The sequence below is a fragment of the Telmatherina bonti genome (assembly GCF_933228915.1).
Source record: "Telmatherina bonti genome assembly, chromosome: 9".
Classification (NCBI taxonomy): Eukaryota; Metazoa; Chordata; class Actinopteri; order Atheriniformes; family Telmatherinidae; genus Telmatherina; species Telmatherina bonti.
This window is the reverse complement of record NC_136627.1, coordinates 18,772,230-18,794,237: the sequence shown is the minus strand read 5'-3', so window position 1 is coordinate 18,794,237 and position 22,008 is coordinate 18,772,230. Positions and strand designations below refer to the sequence as shown.

Sequence of the window (22,008 nt, the reverse complement as noted above, 5' to 3'; positions counted from 1 at the left end):
TGAGTTCAACAGCCCTGGTCTAGTACAATGCGACCCTTCTAAAAAGATGTTTTTGTACTTATTCTTTAGTTTCCTCCGTGTGTGTTTTTCCCTTCAAGCAGACTGAACCATAAATAAGTAAGATTTTATTCAAGCCAGCAATATTTTAACCCACATGCCAAAGTTTTCATAAAGTGAAATATTCAGGCCATGGACCAGTGGATTCTTCCACATTGACTCAAGTAGTTTTCTTCGATGACTTTTTTCTCATGTTAGCAGCAGCCGCAATGTGCCCCTCTTTATGTAGAAGCATCTCATTTTGTCCATATGATTCCATAAGAACATCTTGCTACAATCTGGTGAAATTAGTCTGGTCATCGGTTACCATAGTGAATCCAGGTAGCAGGATTCTATTGTTGATGACTTTTTATTGTGGTTGCTAGCACCGGATAAAGAAAGCCAAAGTTGATTGATCCAACTCAAAAGAAGCTGATGTGGAACCAAAAACTCAGAGATGTTTAGCTCAAAGTACGTTAAGCCAGAGATTAGACTTAGAGTTGAATTTCCACTGTCACAGATGTTGGAGCTGTCACACAATGTGAAGCCAAAAGCAGACCGACACAGAAGACTGAGGAAAGAAGGAACAGTTTGTTGCTGCTATGATCCAGTCCAAGGAGTTTTCTGTAGAAGGAGAAAGTTAGTGTGGACCCAAAAAGGAATAAACTGGCAGAAGACAGTTTGGCCGTCGGGGGCTTACTGTGATCTAGAGAGAGTCCAATAGTGGAAGGACGACATCAAAGAATGAGTCTCCAGCTGTGGTGAGAAATGTCCAGGAAGTCGGTGAGGCGAGCATGCAGGTTACTGAGAGCTGGTGGAAAGTCCTGATGCTAAGATGAAGTTGATGGTAATTCCCAGAATCCTAAAGTGATTCTGAAAGCACAAAAAAGCCATTGGTGGGAGCCTGATTTACCACAGAAACACTGAGACAATCTGGCAAAGAGTGGAGCTCCTGCAGGTCCTTAAGAAGCCAGTTCTAGATGAGCTGAAGGTGTTCAATAACCACTGCCGACTGAGTCCCCAAGAAACCTTTTCAGCCCCACCTAAATACTCAGAAGACAAAGCAAACACCACATCCAGGAGCAAATCCTGACATCCACTCTGGAACAGGCCTCTGATCTTTTCTCCAAATCATAAATGGAAAGCAATCTGGCTTTGTTTGATAAGGAATTGTTTTCTGATCATATGTGAGGGCTGATGTTGTGTTTGTGTTCCTCTACAGTTGCAGCAGCAGACACAGTCGCAGTGTGGTTGTTTGCTACTGGTGTCTGAGGATAACCACCAGCTATTTTGCCAGGTATGTACACACAGACACGCACACGCATAGAGAATTCTTTCTAGTTCTTTATCACTCTTGTACACGTTTGTTTTCGTTATCTGTGTTTGAAATGCCACTTAAAAAGCAACATACCAGTTTCTATTCTTGGCCAGCTTCACAGACATGCACCCATTTACCATTTTAACAATGACTCACGCACCAAAATGTGATTTCGGCATTAACATTTGAGTAACTTGTGATCTTTGATTTCTGTGACATTTAGGTAGTTGGAGACAAAGTCCTGGAGGAGGAGATCAGCTTCCCGGTGAGGCAAAAGAGAACAAAATAATAACCTATTCATTAAAAAAATCCCTCGAGTTACTTGCAGTTGGTTGTTTTTTTATCTTCAATATTCCCTGCGAAAACATTTACTCATCCATTAATTGCTTGTATGTTAATCATGTGATCGTTCAGTCTGTCATTTATCATTATTCATAAAACCTCTCCTCATGGTTTAGTAAACAGAAATCCAGCAATATTTGTTGAAGTTAACAATTAGCATACTTAATGCATCTGTTGTAACCGTACATGCTCTTTGACTGGCGTGGAAGAATAAAGCTCCTACATGTTTCTCATTTTCTGTTGGGAATTAATTAAGAAATTTGTGCAGTAGAGGTTATCGTTTTCTTTGAGTTCATATCTGGAAGTCTTCTATCCATGCTTGCGGTGCAGATGTAGTGGTTTTATTTTTTTTCCTTTTTACCAGGCTCTTCATTATGGTGTGAATAGACTGTGTCCCCCAGGCTAAATGATGTGTGAAATCTTGATAATAGCTGGTGTGGAGGGATACGAAGACACACAAAAAACGTTACATAGGCTATTTGTGCTGTTTAATAAGGGAGATAATAAGCTTTCTGCTGGAAAAAAAACAACCTTTATTTATATATTTTACTCCTTAAAGAATCTCTGAGGAATCTTTCAAGAATTCTGCTTTCTTTGTGTCTTTTGTCCTTATTGTACTGTTTTCTTTCCCTCCCCGTTACTCACTCCTTCTTTATTCTTTGTATCTCATTGGTTCAGCTGATGTTTGGACGTTTTGGACAAGTTGTTGAAAAAAAGAAGTCAATTTCTCTTCAGGACATCAGTGCTGTAAGATCTATCTATCTATCTATATATCTTATCTATATATCTTATCTATATATCTTTTCTTATCTATCGTCTTTTCTTCTCCCATCAGGAGGAGCGCAGGCAGCTGTCCAGTATGCTGGGCTGTGAGATCTCCTCCATGCTCTGTGTCCCTGTGGTCAGCAGAGCCACTGGTCATGTGGTGGCCCTCGCTTGTGCCTTCAACAAAAAGGGTGGGCAGAGGTACGTGTGTGTGTTCCTATCAGTTGTGTGTCCTTTTCATACAGAGTAGCACTTTTACTCTACTCACTGTAATCCTGTTTTTAACCTCACAGCTCTCTAGAAATGACTCCGACCTCCTCGCTGTTGGCTTAAGGTGAAATACGATCAAAATGCACGCTTGTCAGTTTGAAGTAGATTTTGCAAATGTGTCCATTATATTTTTCTGATTTAAAATTTATTTTTTAACATATGGTTTTCCTTTATAGCTGTCTGCTAACTTTATATCAGACTAACTTGTATAAATTTGAATTCCACTCCCATTTTTAGTCATTAATGGATGCAAACACTCCCTTATTTATGTATTAGCGTATTAAGAGACACTGTTCTACAACCAAATGCAAATGGAAGTGAAAGCAGCAGCAAAGTGTCTGCATTTTACTGAGTGTAACAGTGAGTCAGTCATCAAGTTAATGCAGAAAATAGATATTTTTTGGTCCAAGTTTTTGAATCATGAACAGCACTAAACTACTGAATTGCTTCAAAGTAACAATAATTATAACTCTATAAGTTCAGATCAAAGGACTAAGGAAATTTCTTTTTAAAAAGATGCAAATGGATTACAAATTGCATCAGTTCACACAGGGCAGGGTCATAACATTAGACACAGGACACCAGCACCTCTGCATTATCTGCAACAAATAAACACATCCACTTTACATTGGGTCATACAGCACGACTTGCAGATGATGAAAAGGAAGACACAGATCCAGCGTGGTATGATGGCTGGTTCCTTAAATGGCCCTTTGAAGTTCAACATGTGAGCAACCATCATTGCATAACGTGACTGTAATTGCATGTGGGAAAAAAAATCATCCTTTTAATATTCTGAAAAAGATATTCTGTTTCAGGTTACATGATCTTGCCGTAATTTCCATTTCTCACTATTAGTGTGAAACTGTTTTTCTGAGGAGGATGTGAAGTGTTCACATTCTTGATGTCAGACTTAGAAATAATGATTTGCATTGGTAGAGGGTGTGTGTATTACTTCTTCTCCCTAAGTTTGAACCAGAGTTGGTATGATATCCTTTTTTTCTTTTTTGTTTTTCTTTTTTGTTATTAAAGGATGTCTATGCACATGTAGATTTGACTTAACGCAAGCAATAAAATCATGAGAGACGTGAAAGAAATGCAATGTCAGTTTCATAATGAATGGCCTTAAGGTATAATTATATCTGCAAAATGAGTTCGTAATATAAGGGTAAAGGAGTGCCAGGGGGGTTTCAGCCCAATCATTAGCATGGCATTGCTCTCTGAAATGCACAAGGTGTAAAGTATGTCCATGCTTCTACCTCTCTACAATGAAAGCTACAAACATTTTCTTTTATTATCTGTACTCGCGAGTTAATAAGTGCAGATTTAAAGTGCACAAAGGAAGAAAAACATGTACCCAACCGAGCACCATATTTCTCCACAAGATGTAAAAATTCACATGTGAAACAACTCAATGATTGTTTGACAAGTTACATGACATGTATTTCAGGAAGCGGTTCAGTCATTTTAATTAATTAAAGCAGAGATTGTGTGAAGCTGACTGTCTGTAGGGACAGAAAATAATGATACAATTAAGGGAAACTATTTTCTGTACAAGTCATCAGTCATGAGCTGTTTGACTCACTCACTGTGCATCTGAAGTGCACTGATCTTCAAGTGTCCAATTACCATTTCCCACTGGATTTCAAGTCTCCTGTCATACAAACAACTTGATGAATGACTTTATGATTTTAACAGTTCATTTCTCGCTGGTATTCAGACTATAGCCCTCTTTCTCCTTGTGCTCAGATCCAGTTTCTGAGTACCTTGGCTTCCCCATCAGACTCTGCTCTCATTCATTTTGCATGCTGGTTTTTCACTGGTTTTCCAGAAATCCACCTCTTAGAGCTGCCAGTAAAATAACCTTACAAAAACACACAGCTGCTAGGCTTTCATTAATAATGCTGGAAGAGCCAACTAACTCGCTGGGTTTGCTGATAGCACTCCGTCAGTCGTAGCATAATGTAGTCTGGAGCCCCTTGTCGGTACGCATGCTTAGGTTTGTCTCACATTAAATCCAGAGGGGCACAGTTGCACTAGAAAAAAAAAATTCAATGAAAAGTATTTAGGGTGTTTCACCAATCTGTCTATTTGAAAGCTCTGTAGTTTCCACACACCATCAGGACTCTTGACGGGTTATCCAGGCTAAAAGTGCTCCCTGAACACATACCTCAGTTCTTTCAAGCTTGCATCCAATCACCCCCTCTCTGTGAGCACAAAGTATGTGTGCAACCAGATGGCTGTGATGATGATGGCAGTGTGATGATCTAGAGTCAGGTCATGAGTCTAACAGCAGCGGGTGGCTTGGCTGCCTGGTTTGGCATCATGTTTTGGCATGTATTTGTGTGTATATGTGTGTGTGTGTGTGTGTTTGCCAGAAGCAGTGCTTCTACCTCCTGAACACAGAAGTCTGTTAAATGGCAGTCTGGCTTATTGGTTCTGTGGTTGTTTATTTGTTTCATAATTTGGAAACTCGTTTTGTCTAACATGGGATTTTAATATACCGTCACCTGCAAGTATGCACTTAAATGCGAAAGATGGACAGGATTATGTCTAATAATTTCTCCCTCTGCCTGTGGCAGCGATGACAGAACTGGCATCTCATTACCATAGTAACAGCAACTACATTATGGTTGCGACTGCATATAAGGTGATAAGCCCAGTCTTTGCTTCAAGCACAGTCAAACGGATTTTAAACAAGCTATTCCCTCATCATATGTGTTAAATATTCATATGCAAGGTTCGCTGGAGACGCAGGTGCATGGCAGCCTGGTGCGACACCAGTTAAAGGTTCACAACCCGTATTTTGTGCAAGAAGATGAAATGACTAACACAAAAAACTGCAAATGCATTAGGCTTTTTAAAGTAAGACAAAATTCTGTTGAATATCATGTGTAACACAAAATGTTTATGTCAAATCAGCTTTGTAGCTGAAGACTAAGTGACAGGATAAACCAGACCAACAGAGAGCGGATTGCACAGTTAACAAAGGCTGTTTGATTTTGGAAAAATTAATAATCGTAGTTATTTTTGTTGATAGAATGACATCAAGATATATTTGGTTTGGTTTTAATCAGTATGTTACAATAAAAAGTTGACATTTGTAACTTTTTACATCTTTGTGCCATCCACAGTGTACATAGTGTACATACATACATCCACAGTGTACATAGTGTACATACATACATCCACAGTGTACATAGTGTACATACATACATTCACATTGTACATAGTGTACATACATACATCCACAGTGTACATAGTGTACATACATACATCCACAGTGTACATAGTGTACATACATACATCCACAGTGTACATAGTGTACATACATACATCCACAGTGTACATAGTGTACATACATACATCCACAGTGTACATAGTGTACATACATACATCCACAGCGTACACAGACATTGATGTCAGACTGCAGGCCAGAGTGGAAAAAATTATCTTCATTATTGACCATTTTTAAGCATCTACATCTACAAAACTAGAAAATCACAAATCCATTGTAAAAAATGAGAGCACCAGCTAATTTAGGTGATAATGATTATTAAACCACACATCAAAGGTGCTGAATGATGTGTGTGGGGACTGGCGACAGGGTTTTGTGAGTCATAACACAGAATATAATGAGGTTATGACGAGGCGATTCGAAGAGAGGGAGAGAAGATGGAAAGGTGCTGCTGGTGGAGTCTTTTGAGGCTGCACACAGATACTATCAGGCACTATCCAGGTACTATCCAGGTACTATCCAGGTATAGAGAAAATGTGTAGTTGTCTAACGCTGGTGCTGATCTTTGCGAAAATTATTTTCATTTGTCTGCTGGGTTGAGGTTTTTGTGCTGATGTGTAAAACAATAAGAGTTTCCTTCGTTCTTCAAGCTAAGGCATTCTTAAACTGTCCGTTCCCCTCAATGTCCCTGCTTTTGAAGTGATTGTTATCAGACTGGTATTGCCAGAACTGGTTTGAATTTTACTTTGTCTCAGATCACACAGGAAATTAGTAGTGTTGCACATCCCAACTGGGAGGGACTGTAGCACCAGAACATATTCATGCCAAAGTAACGGGCCCTGATGTGAACTAGCACCATGGCAAGAGTGCTAATTTCAGTACAACTCCAGTGACTGCTTCAGGATGTAGAACAGGTCTATGGCAGCATTGCTGCTCAGTGACAAGTCTAAGAACAAAATGGGCTTTTACACTAGTCTCCATAAGTCTTCAGTGACACTCCAACAGGTTGCTTGATCTATTGCTAGTCACTAGTTTGAAAAAGAGTTGCTCGGGGGTCTGAATGCTTGCTGACTATAGCGACAGAGTTGTTAAGTTGGCAACAGTGATAAGCAATGGCGTCTCACCTACTAGACTGTCCAGACGTGCCTTCAGAAGTGGCAGAAGTGCCCATGACATATGGAGCACATAACAATATAGCAAAGCTTAATATTGCTAAATTATTTTAACAACAATTGTTATTTTTTGTCTATCACTATTTTTATGATCATTTGGAGCCAAATAAAAGCATCAAAATCAAAATTCCATATGTTTCACAACCCTGCATTAATTAATGAAAATGTGCAACAGCAATCAGGCCCACTGCAGAGTCACAAAACACCAGGCAGGGTACAAACATTCCTACTTAATCTCTTTCATGAGAATCATTTCTACGTGGAACATATTGTGTGCTCTTTTACTGTGTGTATCCAATTTCTTGTTTGTGGAAATGAACTCCCACTGGCTGCTTTTCTGCCTGTGCAGATGGATACTATTTACTGTCATGAGTGCAAATAACTAGCTGTTAGCCCAGAAAGTCATTCCCCAGCCTCACTGTTGTTCTATGTAAATCTCCTGAGTGTCAGTCATAAAGATTTCCACCATGCGTTGCATTACCAATTTCCTTCTCCTTTGTCAAGATTGTTGCGAATCTAAGCTAAGGACCCCCCCCCCAAGCCTGTGCAACAGTTCTTGACATCAATATAACAACGTACCACTGCTCTCTATAGGTAAAGACGGATAACTGCAAGCAATGACTCACATTACTGAGGTCACTGCTTTGCATCTTTAATGCTGTAAAGTCATTTTGAAGCCCAAGGTTGCGTTCATCTCTGCAGGCAACGGGGGTTTAATTGAGTTTTCTGTGATTTTAGACATTTTAATGCAGTTCTAATGGTCATCTTTAGTCTTTATGGTGTCTTTCATTGCCAGATGATGAGGTACCTTGCCTGTTTTTTCAAGCTGTAACCAAGGAAATATGTTAAGTATCAGATGATCTGTGCATTATCTTTGCATTGGTCTTTGAGATTCAGTTTAGTTTAAATTATTCAAGTAATTTAGTCATTTAAGTGAGAGAACGGTGCTATTTTTGTGGGGTGTAAGGATTCAAATTGCAGACGATTGCAGCAAGAGAAGAGTTTTATTGTGATCTTCCTGGGCAAAGAGACTGGAGGGTAAGCGAACGAGTGGGCAGAGCAGGCGGACAGGCAGACAGGCGGGCAGGCTGGATCCTCTGAGCAAGACAGGGAAAAAACAGGTTAGATCTGGTCAGGATACGAACAGTCAAAGATATTGAGTCAGCTGAGAGCTGTTACCACTTGGTGAACAACAATCTGGCAAAGACTGGAAGGCTGAGCCGCTGCTGATTCTCAGATGAAGATCAGGTGTAGAATCTGTTGTCATGATAGAAGGCACGCCCACTACTGTCACACACCGGGCAGGACACCATAACAATTTTAGTCCCACGTTGGTGAAGTTTGAATTAATTTCAAAGAAGATTTTTCCTGAAAATCACACCATTTAATAATTATGACCAGGATCTTGGTCAGTAATAACTGTAATATCCCTTACGGCAGAACCACATCTGGGTGGTCTGCATTTTCCATGAAAGGTTATTATATCTGGAACACAATGCCAAAAGAAAATGAAATGGAAGACAGATTTTAAAACTTATATACAGCAAATGTTAAGAACTGGCTGTAAGCAAAACAAGAATGCACCCACTAATGGAATGTAAAAAGTCAGCAAGGTTGTGTTTTCTGTGAAATGTGCTTATGTGTGTTTTTAGATTATATCAGGTAGACAGGAATTAAATTTATATTGTTGCTTTGTACTTTTGTCCACACTGTTATTTTTGGTGTTGTATATATTGTAAAGCTTTTTTATTGTGATTGTCTCTGTCTTCCTGAAAAGCTCAACCAGGGAGAAGAGCAGAGAAGCAGCTTAATGCTACGTTCTCTTAATGCAAAGCATCGGTTGCTCTTTATGTCTGCCCTTTTTATTTGCATTGCCCCAAATAAATAAACAAATGAATCAGCAGATTTCTGGGACATTTCGCTTGATTAGTTGATCAAGCTTTAATTTTTAAGATTGTAATAAATTATTTCCTGTGTGTGTGTGTTTTCCTCTACAGACACACAGAGGCAGACGAGCATGCTATCCAGCACTGTTTCTGCTACACTTCAACAGTCCTCACCTCTACTTTGGCCTTCCAGAAAGAACAGAAACTCAAAGTGGAGTGCCAGGTACTGCTCATGCTCACACACAGTGTCTCTGTCTTTCTCTCTCTCTCTCTTTCTCTCCTTCTTTCACACACATGTGCACATACAAGCAGCATATATTTATACATATATATATATATATATATATATATATATATATATATATATATATATATATATACACACATATATACCGGTACATTAATATCGATGAAGTTGCCTTTGACTACATTTTTGTGTGTGTTCTGTGTTTCTCCTCATAGGCGCTCCTACAAGTTGCCAAGAATCTCTTCACACACTTGGGTAAAGTCATAACTCCCCTGTCTGTCTCTCTGTCTGTCACTCTTGCTGTCTCAAGAATGGATACCGCTGGACAATTTGCATTAATGGAAGACATTTAAATGGCTGCCCAGTGAAACAAATGGTGCACGTAATTAAATGAGCTATTACTGACCGTAAAGGTGATCGCACACAGATTCCTAATCATAAAATCAAAAGGGCATTAAAAATGATGGCACTGATGTATCAAATAATTACACCGGGGCATTTCCATTCTTATCAAATCGTGGGCGCTGACAGTGGGATATGTCATTGTTGATTTATCATGATTACAGATGAAAAAGAAATGATCCCATGGTCGAGCAAATTGCCACTCACTGTACCGATCCTTTAATTACAAAAGCTCTTATCAGTTTGTGCAGCTGATCTACAGGTCCTCATGGGATAATCTCTGTTTCTGTCCATCTGGACTTTTCTGTACTGCTATAAATTCTTCTGTTTTCCTTTTCTTTCCTCACTCCTCCTCTTCCTTTCTCCCCAATTCTTTCAGATGATGTGTCAGTGCTGTTACAGGAAATTATAGTGGAGGCCAGGAACCTCAGTGATGCAGAGATGTAAGCCCCTTAATTTTTCTTCACCAGGATGTTTTGATGGGTCTGAAAGGGGGTGTTTTGTCTTTGTGTGTATTGAGAATGTCTTAATCTCCATTTGGAAAAGCTATTTTGTCAATTTGTTCTTAACTGACTCACCTGATTCAATAAAAGCTGCAAAATGACTGAGATAGAAAGAGATGAGTCCCTCTAACAGTGATACCCTCCATTCCTCTAGCTGCTCAGTGTTCCTCCTGGATCGAGTCAGCCACGAGTTAGTGGCAAAGGTGTTTGACGGTGGTGTGGTTAGTGATGAAGAGGTAAAGCAAACCTCATTCTTTTTTTTTTTTGACACACATAATTGTATATAAGACAGAAAAGGAAAGAAAAAAGAAAAAGAAAGAAAGAGAAAGAAAGAAAAAGGAAACGGTAAAGGAAACACCAGCGCTCCTGTATGCACTGAACAACGATCAATCACTCTTGTTAGAGTTGTAGAGACATTTAAATTTGGTGTCAAAGAGTCTTTGGTGGCACATGATGACCCAAAACCTCAAGAGGTTTCGACTTTTCTTTTATTTGACACCCAGATATAGATGAACATTTTCTTGCTTGAATGTCTTTTTTCCCCGTCTGTATAATCGCTTATTTTGCATCTTTGTTGTGCCCTACTTGTCTCAGCTGCATCCGGTGTGTTTGCAACATCGGGGAAGGAGATATGGGGGGAGGGGGGCAAATTAGGGCATTTTATGCATTTATTAGAAAGCTGCCAAGTGACAGACTCAGCCCACCAGTTAGGAGCTTCAGCTTCATGTCATCTCGTTATACTCCCCGGTGCATTTCTTGTCCATCATTTTTGTCAACAATTTAAACATGGGTGTGTTTCTTTGTGAGTACAGAAGGAGTTTCGCATCCCTGCTGATCAGGGCATTGCGGGCCACGTTGCAACCACTGGTCAGATTCTAAACATTAAGGATGCCTACTCACATCCCCTGTTCTACCGCGGTGTTGATGACAGCACGGGCTTCAGGACTCGCAACATCCTCTGCTTTCCCATCAAAGATGAGAACAACGGTAATGATGACTGACTTTACTCAGTCATATATTTGGTTATTAAAGGTTTTTTGGAAAAAAAAACATATCAAAATTAAAATTATTTTTAAAAAAATAAGCTGAACTACAAGGAAGTATTGACTCAACAGCTCTGTACGCTGTTTGCAGGTTGAAGTCAGTAAAACATTTGGCATCTCGAATAGAATCGTGTAATCATCTTTTATATAGACTTACATTAACGCAACCGATGATTTAAAATGAAAAAACTGTGTCTAACGCTCCCTACAACAAGTGAGGGCGACTCATATTTATCATACAGTTCATAGTGAGTATTAAAGCTGGCACAGCTGATAAATCTTGGTTGCATATAAACAGAACTTCACAGTAAAAGTGTACATGCAGAGTAATCCTCAAGAAGGTTTTTCTAAAACGCAGCTGAAAAAAGATTTATTCCTGTGAACTGATTATTTGACTTCATTTGTTTGTCAGTTTGAACACATGAATGCTAAAAATGACCTTCTTGTCTTCCTGGATTGCAAGACTTATTCTTCATAACCTTTCGCATTATCGGGCCATCTGTGTTGCAGATAAAGATTATTATTGTTAGAATATTTGGCTGTGAATAAGTTGCTTTTTTTTTATCACTGAAAGCCGTAGTATATAACAGCAACAATACACTGCCTTCCCTCGGGCATTTTTAAAAGATCCTCTATCAAAGATCTTGTCTCAATTAGATTCAGAGAAAAGGGATTTCAGATGAAAATCAAAAACATTCTGGATAATTGCATTTAAATTTAAAATGATTTGTGTTGAGACAGATTTCTTTGTATTAATGAAACATATTTAGCTGTTTTTAAAAAAAAAAAAAAAGACTGCCTGCAACTTTGCAGCATTAAAAACCTAAAGAATTACTAAATTATTCTCCCTATACTGGTTTTGACTTGTCTTGAGGCAGTCCAGTAATGTATCATTTGTATTAAAATGTAATTATTAGCTTTTATATTTGTTTTTTTTTTTTTGCATCATTTACATGAATTATTTCAAGAAGTTACAATACTTTATCTCCTTTTTCTTTGTTAGCCAAGGAAAATTTTAACCCAGGTGTTAACAGAGTGGTTACATCACATCCTTCAGCCTAAGTGTGGGAATGCATAAAATGCAACTTAGACCATTTTCATTCAGACATTTGGGAAACGTCTGCTTTGTTTTTATTGCATTGCTCAAACTATTTGTTTTGAGTGTGATTTACTGTATCAGTATACAGGAATCTGTCTGAAGCTCAGATGAGAACTTTGCATTCTGATCTTGTTTAATGTAATATAAACTGCAGTATGACATTGATTAAAGTTAACAGGACCATTTAACTAAATGTCATATCTGCACTTCTAACTGTTAGATTTTATGCCCCATTTTCTCTTCCTTGAGCCTCATTTTCTGCCTTTCATTTTTCTAAATTACCAACTTTCTGACTCCATCCCTCTTGTTTCTTCTGAAAATAATGTCCTCCTTCAATCTTCTCCCCTCTGTCCATACTTCTTTCCATCCTCCTCTGCTCTAAACGCTCTATCTTGTAGAGGTGATTGGCGTCGCTGAGTTAGTGAATAAAATGAATGGGCCTTGGTTCAACCGCTTCGATGAGGATCTGGCCACAGCTTTCTCCATCTACTGCGGTATCAGCATCGCCCACGTAAGTCTCTTCCCTCATTCGCTGTAACCTTCAAATCTTCTTCTTTCCTTTTGTAATCTTCCTCTCCTCCACTTCTAAGCTAAATAAAATAAACCACATTAAATATTAGAAGGGAAATGTATTTTTTCTAATCCTGAAGATTCACTTATGTAATCAACTCATCTTCAGAAATTAAAAATGGATTTTATCTTCTCAAGCTGCAATTGTGCTTCTGATTCTTGAATAACAGAAAATTGCAGGAAATAAACACGTACAGATTATCTATCGTCAGGACTGTCGCTGTGATGAAAACCAAACCTGTCCTGCAAAATGAAATCCGCTAGTGTGTGTAAAACACTCAGCCAAAGACTAAAGCAAAGTCACATGGGACATTTGAAGAGGTTCAGTTTAATTGAACTAACTAGGGATGCTCGGCTGTCTGAAGGCTTCCTCACACTCCTACAATCCCATTAACACACATTTACCTTGGCTGCAGCTTTTGGCTCATGAAGGTGATAGTGAATATGAAGATGATGATGATAATGATGATGATGATGACGATGATGATGTTAAAAATGCAGCCAGTGAGCTGTACATGTATTTCCTTGTATCTACCATAAAATCTTAAATCAAATTTATCTGTTTTTTCTTTTGTAAATGTATCTGACTCATGTGAATGCATCTCTTGGAAAAGAGGGAGGAAAAAAATAAAGAATCGGGGAAACAAGGAAGGGAAAGAAAGAGGAGAGAGGAGGAAAAAATAAAAATTGAAAATGAAGCACAAAAAGAAAATTTAGGAATAAAGAGTCAATTGATGAAAGAAAGGAAAGAGCGAAAAGAACAAGGAATGGAAGAATAAGAAAATGGGAGGAGAAGTAAAGAAGGAAAGAAAAAGACCTAAGGAAAAGACATGACAGATTAAAAATGGAAGGAAGGGCAGAAAGAACAAGGGAAGAAAGGGAAGGGTGCGTTAAATGGAGTAAAAGAATAGAAGATGAGAATAAAAAGTGAAAGAAGTAAAGATGGAAGGAAGAAGAACAAACATAGGAAGAAAAGGCATACGACAAGAAAACAACAAAGGATGGATTTGAGGACATGAACACGTAGGAAAGAACTTATAAAAAGGGTGTGGGAGAACATTAAAAAAAGAAGAAAGGACAGAGGGAAAGAAAAGCTAAGGAATGGAGAATGGAGGTAATAACGGGTGAGATAAAGAGAAAAGAAAGAAATAGTAGGAGAAAAATGTGGATGGGGAGGAGAAAGGGGGAAAGAATGTGGCAAGAAATGAAGAAAAATGAGGAGGGAGAGATAAAAAGAGACAAAGCAGTTATAGAAATAGGCAGTGTTGAAGGGAAAAGTAAAAAAAAAAAAAAAAAAAAAAAGAAGCAATGAGATTGAATTACGATAAGAAATGTACAGAAAACAGCAAACAGAGAGAAAATGAAAGACAGGAAATAGAGATGTACAGGATTATAGAATAAAGGAGTAAAGGAAGGAAGGAAGGAGAGGGGAGGGGAGGGGAAAGAGATCGAAGAGTTTTTATTCCAAAGATTAACAACATCCACAGTACAGTGAAATATTTGATACAACATGTCAAATTGAAGTTCATGTTAAGCATCACTTGTAGAGTCTGACCTTTGAGTGACTGCAGGCAATAAAAAGTGGATATACAAACTATAAAGATGTCTGATTGTGAAAAAAATTGCCTTCTAGGAAGCTCATTAATCATTGAAACATGACCAAATATATTATTCATCAATGCTCATGTTGTCATGACTGTGTAAGAAGATTCTGTGGATGGTAAACAGCACCTCCATGATGCACTGAAACGTAAGCCACAGTCCGTTGAATTTCTGTTTTCCACACCAGAAAAATTAGATTACAAGTCCAGCTAAATTAAAAAAGATCTTATTTTAAATTTTAGGATTACAAACTACAATTTTACTTTCATATAGTAAAATGATGGCAGAAATCAGGTGTTTTATCAAAGTTAAGATGAAAAAGGAAGAGTCTCTGTGGCATCATGTTGTAAGTATTTATCTTTATCATACTGATGTGTTTTGTTTTTGTAATTTTTTTGTTTGTGTTTGCATCATAGTCTCTGCTTTACAAGAGAGTTCATGAAGCTCAGTTTCGGTCCCACCTGGCCAATGAAATGATGATGTACCACATGAAGGTAAACTCAGATCTAAAATGACGAGTATTTACGGATAATGCCAGTGTGATGCAGTGTCATTCAGCATGTGTCTGCTTCAGGTGTCAGAGGAAGAGGTTACAAAGCTGCTGGTGACTGGGATTGATCCAGTCAAGGAGATTCACCCGTGCTTCGCTGAGTTCACCTACACGCCACGTTCCCTGCCTGATGACACCACACCCATGGTGAGGAGAAGAGGGGGGAGGGGTTGGGGGCTGTGGAAGAGATTGAAAATAACACAAATAGATTGAACATCGCTCCTGTTGTGTGTGTCCGCAGTGCGTCCTCAGCATGTTTGAAGACATGGGTTTCATCAACATGTACAAGATTGACATGCACACTCTCGCCAGGTTTGACAGCTCCATCAATCCATGTAGAAAGAGCTTGTACCCGAGTGTCCGCCAAATACTTTTTGCTGTTCAGAGATTGATTTCAAGCTTCTGATCGCTTGTGGCTTTTTTTACTTTTCTTTTTGGTATTATGTCCCTGTATTGAATCATTTTCTCTTCTTGTCAGCTGTGTGTTGCAGTCGAAATACTTTTAGGGCTTTTGAGCTTAATTATGCAAATTCCTTGTGATGTAATAACAACCTGTCAGTCTGAGAAGACTGAGAAGCACAATACTGTCAAAAGAAAGATGGAAGCTGATATCTAAGATGGAAAACTAAAAGTTTTATGAGTGGAAAGTACTTCTTTTTTACATATACGGCAAGTTTCATGTCAAAACTCTGATTTCAGCGTGATGGGTTGTAATGGAGAAATGCTGGTACAGCACTATCAGCATTGTAAGAAAGCCGTTTCCATAATGATTCCTTCAGTTTATTTAATTAAAAGTAGAGCTGCAAAGAATAAACCAGGTCATGATGTTCAAAATGAAAGAACATGCTGGGAAAAAGTGGGGAAATGATGTAACACTTTTATGCTGCATGTGCTTTTGTCACTGGCAACAAAGTGAAATGTAGGCCATAATTAACCTGCTGCCTTGGCGACAGGTTCTGTCTGATGGTGAAGAAAGGCTACAGGGACCCTCCCTACCACAACTGGATGCATGCCTTCTCAGTCTCACACTTCTGCTACCTACTCTACAAAAACCTAGGACTGTCCAACTACCTCGAGTGAGTATGCAACCTTTCATAACATAAAAAAAAAACCTTTTTTTTTTCTTTGCTTATTTGAAATCTTTTCTATTTTTTTCCCCTCAACTTTCCTCTAGGGACATAGAGATTTTAGCTCTTTTTGTCTCCTGTATGTGCCATGACCTGGATCACCGTGGCACCAACAATTCTTTCCAGGTGGCCTCTGTGAGTATTATGTTTCTGCTTTATTAAAAGGTGTTTTATCAAAAATCAGTAATATCAGGGAGACAAAGGCATTGAATAAGATCCTTAATCCGAACAAAACTTAGAGCGCAGTACCGCTCTTAGCGTTTTCCAGTAATATTCTTTGGTTTTATCTCATCATCTGTGAATTCCCCCCTGAGGGACACTAGATGTCATTGCTACTGAGCACATTTCACTCTGGGTCACTCTAATCATGCATAACTCTGAATGCTATTACAGAGCAAAGACTTTTCTTTAAATAAGCAGTTTCAAATTCATATTAAAATGCATGTGGCTTATTCTAGAGGTTAAAAGTGCTGCATATAGTTGAACTATTCCGCTTAACTTGTGTGTTTATTTTTCAGCAATCAGTGCTCGCTGCTCTCTACAGCTCAGAGGGATCTGTAATGGAGGTAAACCAAAACATGTGACTATGCAGATCTATGCCTTGTTTTAAGAAGACTGGGAAAATGCAGTTGTGTCACTGGTTTTGCTGCTACGTTTCTTTACACTGTTCAGCCACTAATGTGTTCCCCCTGTGACCTCTAGTGGTCAGAATCAAATTAAACTTTTGGGGCTCATGATTAGGCATTGAGATGCATCTGCAGTCCTTTTTATTTCTACAAGGCAGAATGATTCAGCATTGATTTCAAGGCACCATATTCAGATTTTCTTACATTTTGTCTCTCTGTTGTATTTGCTTTGATAGAGACATCACTTTGCCCAGGCAATTGCTATTCTAAACACTCATGGCTGCAACATCTTTGAGAAGTTCTCCAGGAAGGTAAACTATAAATATGTGCATATAAGTGGTGTTTAAACTGTCTGTGCAAGCTTACATATGGGCTTATTTATTTTGTATGTTTTTAGGACTACCAGCGGATGTTGGATTTGATGAGAGACATAATTCTGGCTACAGACCTAGCTCACCACCTTCGCATTTTCAAGGACTTGCAGAAGATGGCTGATGGTACGTGTCGGTAGTTCAGTATGCACAGCCACGTCTCTACTTGTGCTCACAGTCATGACCCTGATGAGCCAAGGGAGGCTCAGATCAGATGGTTCAGCAAACCAACATTCAAAATTCTCCCTATATTAGAATAGTTTGATTTTACAAGAGAAAACATGCTGCTAAACGATTTGTAAAAATACCGTATGTTGTATTTTATATTTAAAAATCTCCCTGTTTTTGTCATTTTGTGCAGTGTCTCTTGTAAACGTTCACATAAGTTTAAAGTTAAAAATATAAGCAAATTTCTTCTGCAAAGTAGACCTTTTCTGAGTCAACGTTTTTAAAAACTGACTTAGTTTTCAAAGATCTGAAATCATATTTGAAGTATTAAGCATCATTCATTGATTTTTTTTTAGTAATTTACTTATCAGATCTTTTGAGAAGACAGTTTCTTACACTGTTATGTAATATAATTGGCTGTAACCTCCCAGCCAGTAGATTTTTTTTTTCGTTATACGCCTGAATGCAACCAATTATAAGTTTTCCAGAGAGGATGTGTCTGCAGTGATTTCAGTTTGAAACTCTTAAAGTAATTCAAGGACATTAAAAATATTTAAATGAGTTGGCTACTTCCTGCCATCTAAGATATGTAAGTTATCTATTATAGACTAAAATAGCTGAACCAAATGCAGACTGAATATATGCAGTCCAGTACCAAGATGAAATAAGAGCATAATTTTCTATCAATCATAAGAACTTCCATCCAACATCTTTAGTCCATCTCTTCCTGTCAGCATCAAGTAACTGAAACCTTCAGTAGAATAGATTGAAATGTAATGAATTTTTCATATGTAACTATTTCGTCAGAAAGAAACACCATCTGAATGTAGAAGTTAGTAATTTTCCAGATGCTTTCCCTCAGATATTTGCTCATTTAAATGCAGCACAATGCTTTAAGCACAGGTGTCAAACTCCAGTCTAATAGCGCCGGTATCCTGCAGGTTTTTGTTGTCTCTATGCTCCAACACACCTGAAAATTCATCAATAGGTTTACAAGAAGCTGCTGGATCCATTTGACTTGAATAAGGTGTGCTGGAAGAGGGAAACAACAAGAACCCGTCAGATACCCCTACTTTAAAGTGTTATATGTATCAAGCAATGTGTTTGTATGTGTTTTAGATGGATACAATCCAAAAAGCGGTATGCACCGCTCACTACTCTTGTGCCTGTTGATGACTTCGTGTGACCTCTCAGATCAAACAAAGGGCTGGAAAACCACACGGAAGATTGCTGTGAGTTTACATGTCACAATCACATATTATAAAAGATGGATATAACATGTTTCAGATATTCTTTTCTATTTTCAACCAGATAAATGTGTCTATTTGTAAAAACATTTTGTAGTTTGTTTTTCTTCTCAACATGAGTTTATTTCTGAAAGAGTTTAAATCACACTTGGCTGAGCAGTAAATTCCTCCATTCAGAGGAAAATACTTATCAAAAGATGCAAAGCTCTAGAGCTGGAAGCAACCTTTGAGCTCTGTTCCATTTCATTCTCTACTGTAAGGCCACACACCTTTTTAGGATTACATTTAATCTTGGCCTGCCCCCTTTTCAGGATCAAAACCCCTAAACCTTGCCCTAAATCCTGCCCTCAATCTCCAAACACCTGATACCTAAAACAAATGCACTGTAATCTTTTTTTTCCCACACCAAAAACACATTTCACTTTAATTCAGTGGAGAACGTTATTATAAAATATCTGGCTTGTTTCAGTCTCAGTAGGTGCAGTCATCACTCCGAATGCAATAAAGGAGAACGGCAGGAGTGGGGTCTGGTGGCAAAATGGGATAACATACTTCCATAAAAGTAAAAGTTCAATGCCAAGCTTGTATAAATGCTAATTTAGAAGCATAATCTCTTTTCACTTATTTTTTTGTCCAAAGCATTATTCTTCTTTTTATGCTAAGAAAGAGTCCAAACTTTAACTCTTAAAGCATTGTTAAGAATATAAAACACTGTAAGATCTAATAGATGCCTGCTTCTTTGTGTCCACAGGAGCTGATTTACAAAGAATTCTTCTCTCAAGGCGATTTGGTACGTATCAGCATGCACTGACTGATAAATGGCTTCTGACTTTGTTAACCATGAGTTGAACTTAGTGTTACTTCACACATTACTAGGCTCGATTGTTATATTTGCATTATATGTGTTTATGCATGCAGGAAAAAGCCATGGGAAACAGACCCAGTGAGATGATGGACAGAGAAAAAGCTTACATCCCAGAACTACAGATAAGCTTCATGGAACATATTGCCATGCCTATCTACAAGTGTGTATAAAAAATTAAACTACCATATGCTCACTCAGACAACTCACTTCTCATAACATTTTCAGCTGTATGCATTTAGCCTTTCATATCACATTTAGCTTTAAATATCGCTGCCAACAAAATATATATATATATATATATATATATATATATATATATATATATATATATATATATATAAAGCATCCCCCCTTTCCCCCTTACATTTTTGAATCACATCTTTATCATTCCCTTCTTTCACTTCTGACTTTTAGTTCCCTCTCATCAACATAACTTCCAGCAGCTGACAGCTGGTGGAATTTGCTAGAGCTAAAGCAGCCAAACCATATATTTCCCTGAGGAGATAATAGAAAGGAAAACAGATCAAATTAAAGTGAATAATGAATTTACATTGATTAGATGAACAAATACAACTTATGCTGAATACAAATGTTGCTGTAACTTCACATAAACCCTTGCTGATGTGATCACATCAACATGGTATAAAGTTATATTGTATTTACTGTAACAATGTAGCAAGCACAAAATCGGTTAATAGAGGTTTGGCAAAGTGAAACTGCTGTTTTTAGATAAATATCACTCAAGAAAGGTCAAACTTCACAAATAAGGATCATTTGTACCTTTGTATTATCAAGTGTAAAAATGAAAAACACCATATACCCAAAGGGTAATGAAGAAGAGTCTCATACCTAGAGTAAATATGTCAAAGCCTGCCTTCAAATTTTCCTATTAAAAAAAAAATGAATGCCACCGCCTCCCTCTCTTCTCTTAGGCTGCTGTCTGAGCTGTTTCCCGGGGCCACTGAGCTGTACGAGAGAGTGGCAGCAAATCGTGAGCAGTGGACCAAAGTGTCCCACAAGTTCACCATCCGTGGGTTGCCTAGCAACAACAGCCTAGACTTCCTGGACCAGGAATACGAGCTGCTTCAGTCCCAGGGTGCTTTCGGGAGCGATGACCACTGCCTCAATGGTTGCCTTGACGACACAGAGGGGGGCAGGGGCTAGTGACGACAATGGGCTGCTGAAGGTTTTCCTGAAGTTTTCCGTGGTCCAATAAGAGGCTGAGGGTACCTTTTTAGCGGCCAAAGAGGGACAGGTCTATCTGCTGTCAACCACTTAGATGCTTAGCAGGCCATGCCGAGGAGAGAGGACACACTAACTATATCAGACAGATGGTCTGAATGGAGTGGAGTCATCTGAGTTGGATCACTGATTAGATGCTACATGTTGCTTGAGTGAACCGGTCAAGGAGAGTAAAAGATAATGACTTTATCTTTTTCAGCAGCTATACTGGAAAAAAAAAAATGTTCATTTGCCATCAGCCACAAGTTCATTCATACAGTACTGATCCTTCTTAAGATTGTAAAAGTAGACACATGCCATTTAAACACACAAGTGGGAGAGCAACACTCATTTTATGGCAAAGACTGCTTCAACATCTGACAGTGACATGAAGTGCTATTTACTCTGTAAAATGTTTCATCTCAGCATGTGTTGATTTAAATGGCTCAGTAAATGCAGCTGCCATTCTTCTCACCTGATGCACATGAATGCATGATGGATGGGCACCTCATCTGTTATTCTTTTTGGTGTTGATTTTTCTCCACTGCTGACAAATGAATTTAGTCTGTTATTACATCATCACAATATTTTTTTTTGTATTCATCCTTTCATAATATATTTAATTAATTGATGACCATTGACTTGTGGGGTTTGCTTAAACATTTAAATCCTGACATATACTGATCAATTCTCCCTCATTGTTTCATTGGAGGTTTAAGGTTAACACTTGGATAATCACTCATCAGTGATGTAGGAGTCATTCATGCTTTAAACATTAAAAACACACACTTTGTGGATATTAAGTGGATGTCACTATATATCGACTGTGCAAAGACCACTACCTAAAATCACCTTTGAATTGATTGTTTTTACTATTCATCTCACTCCTGTACACTTTCTATTCCTATTTTTTTTAAACTTCTCTCATAAACCCACTTTAGGTAGAAAGCAACAGAAGCCCTTTAAAAGATCCATCTCGGCCATTAGTGTCAACGTGCCACAGTAGAGTGTGTTAAATAGTGTGTCACTGAGTGTGTCATATGGATCTGCCTTACTCCGTATCTTTGCTGCCTTTCTTAGAGCTTTTAATATATGAAACTGAAATAAAGAGTCTGTTTAGTATGTATGTTGAATATTTGTTATAGACATTGTACCAATGTGTTGACTGAATGATCATTGTACTGAGAAGATGTACATTGTAAAATACTAATGTGAGTACCTCAATTGTTATGTCATTTCACTTCTGTTATTATAACATACCTGTACAACCAGCTCTGAGTGCTATAGGCAGAGTTAAAAGCATTTTTCACCACTCAGTGCACCCAAATATGATTAGAACC

At 38.2% G+C, this 22,008-nt stretch overlaps 1 protein-coding gene across 1 annotated transcript in view; it reads left to right on the top strand.

Annotated features, from left to right (window-relative positions):
- Window positions 1–20,611, top strand: part of pde2a (phosphodiesterase 2A) — a gene marked incomplete at both ends in the record, with an annotated part of 167,428 nt that extends 146,817 nt beyond the window's left edge. Inside the window, 22 exons of the mRNA XM_079246257.1 lie at window positions 1,259–1,333; window positions 1,578–1,619; window positions 2,375–2,443; window positions 2,532–2,662; window positions 9,139–9,250; window positions 9,490–9,529; window positions 10,056–10,119; window positions 10,334–10,415; window positions 10,992–11,166; window positions 12,720–12,832; window positions 14,910–14,987; window positions 15,068–15,190; window positions 15,285–15,355; window positions 15,997–16,119; window positions 16,218–16,305; window positions 16,689–16,736; window positions 17,033–17,107; window positions 17,194–17,293; window positions 18,455–18,567; window positions 19,334–19,372; window positions 19,501–19,607; window positions 20,380–20,611. Coding sequence (XP_079102383.1) covers window positions 1,259–1,333; window positions 1,578–1,619; window positions 2,375–2,443; window positions 2,532–2,662; window positions 9,139–9,250; window positions 9,490–9,529; window positions 10,056–10,119; window positions 10,334–10,415; window positions 10,992–11,166; window positions 12,720–12,832; window positions 14,910–14,987; window positions 15,068–15,190; window positions 15,285–15,355; window positions 15,997–16,119; window positions 16,218–16,305; window positions 16,689–16,736; window positions 17,033–17,107; window positions 17,194–17,293; window positions 18,455–18,567; window positions 19,334–19,372; window positions 19,501–19,607; window positions 20,380–20,611 — 2,100 coding nt within the window. The remainder of the gene's footprint in view (window positions 1–1,258; window positions 1,334–1,577; window positions 1,620–2,374; window positions 2,444–2,531; window positions 2,663–9,138; window positions 9,251–9,489; window positions 9,530–10,055; window positions 10,120–10,333; window positions 10,416–10,991; window positions 11,167–12,719; window positions 12,833–14,909; window positions 14,988–15,067; window positions 15,191–15,284; window positions 15,356–15,996; window positions 16,120–16,217; window positions 16,306–16,688; window positions 16,737–17,032; window positions 17,108–17,193; window positions 17,294–18,454; window positions 18,568–19,333; window positions 19,373–19,500; window positions 19,608–20,379) is intronic.
- Between the last annotated feature and the right edge of the window lie 1,397 nt (window positions 20,612–22,008).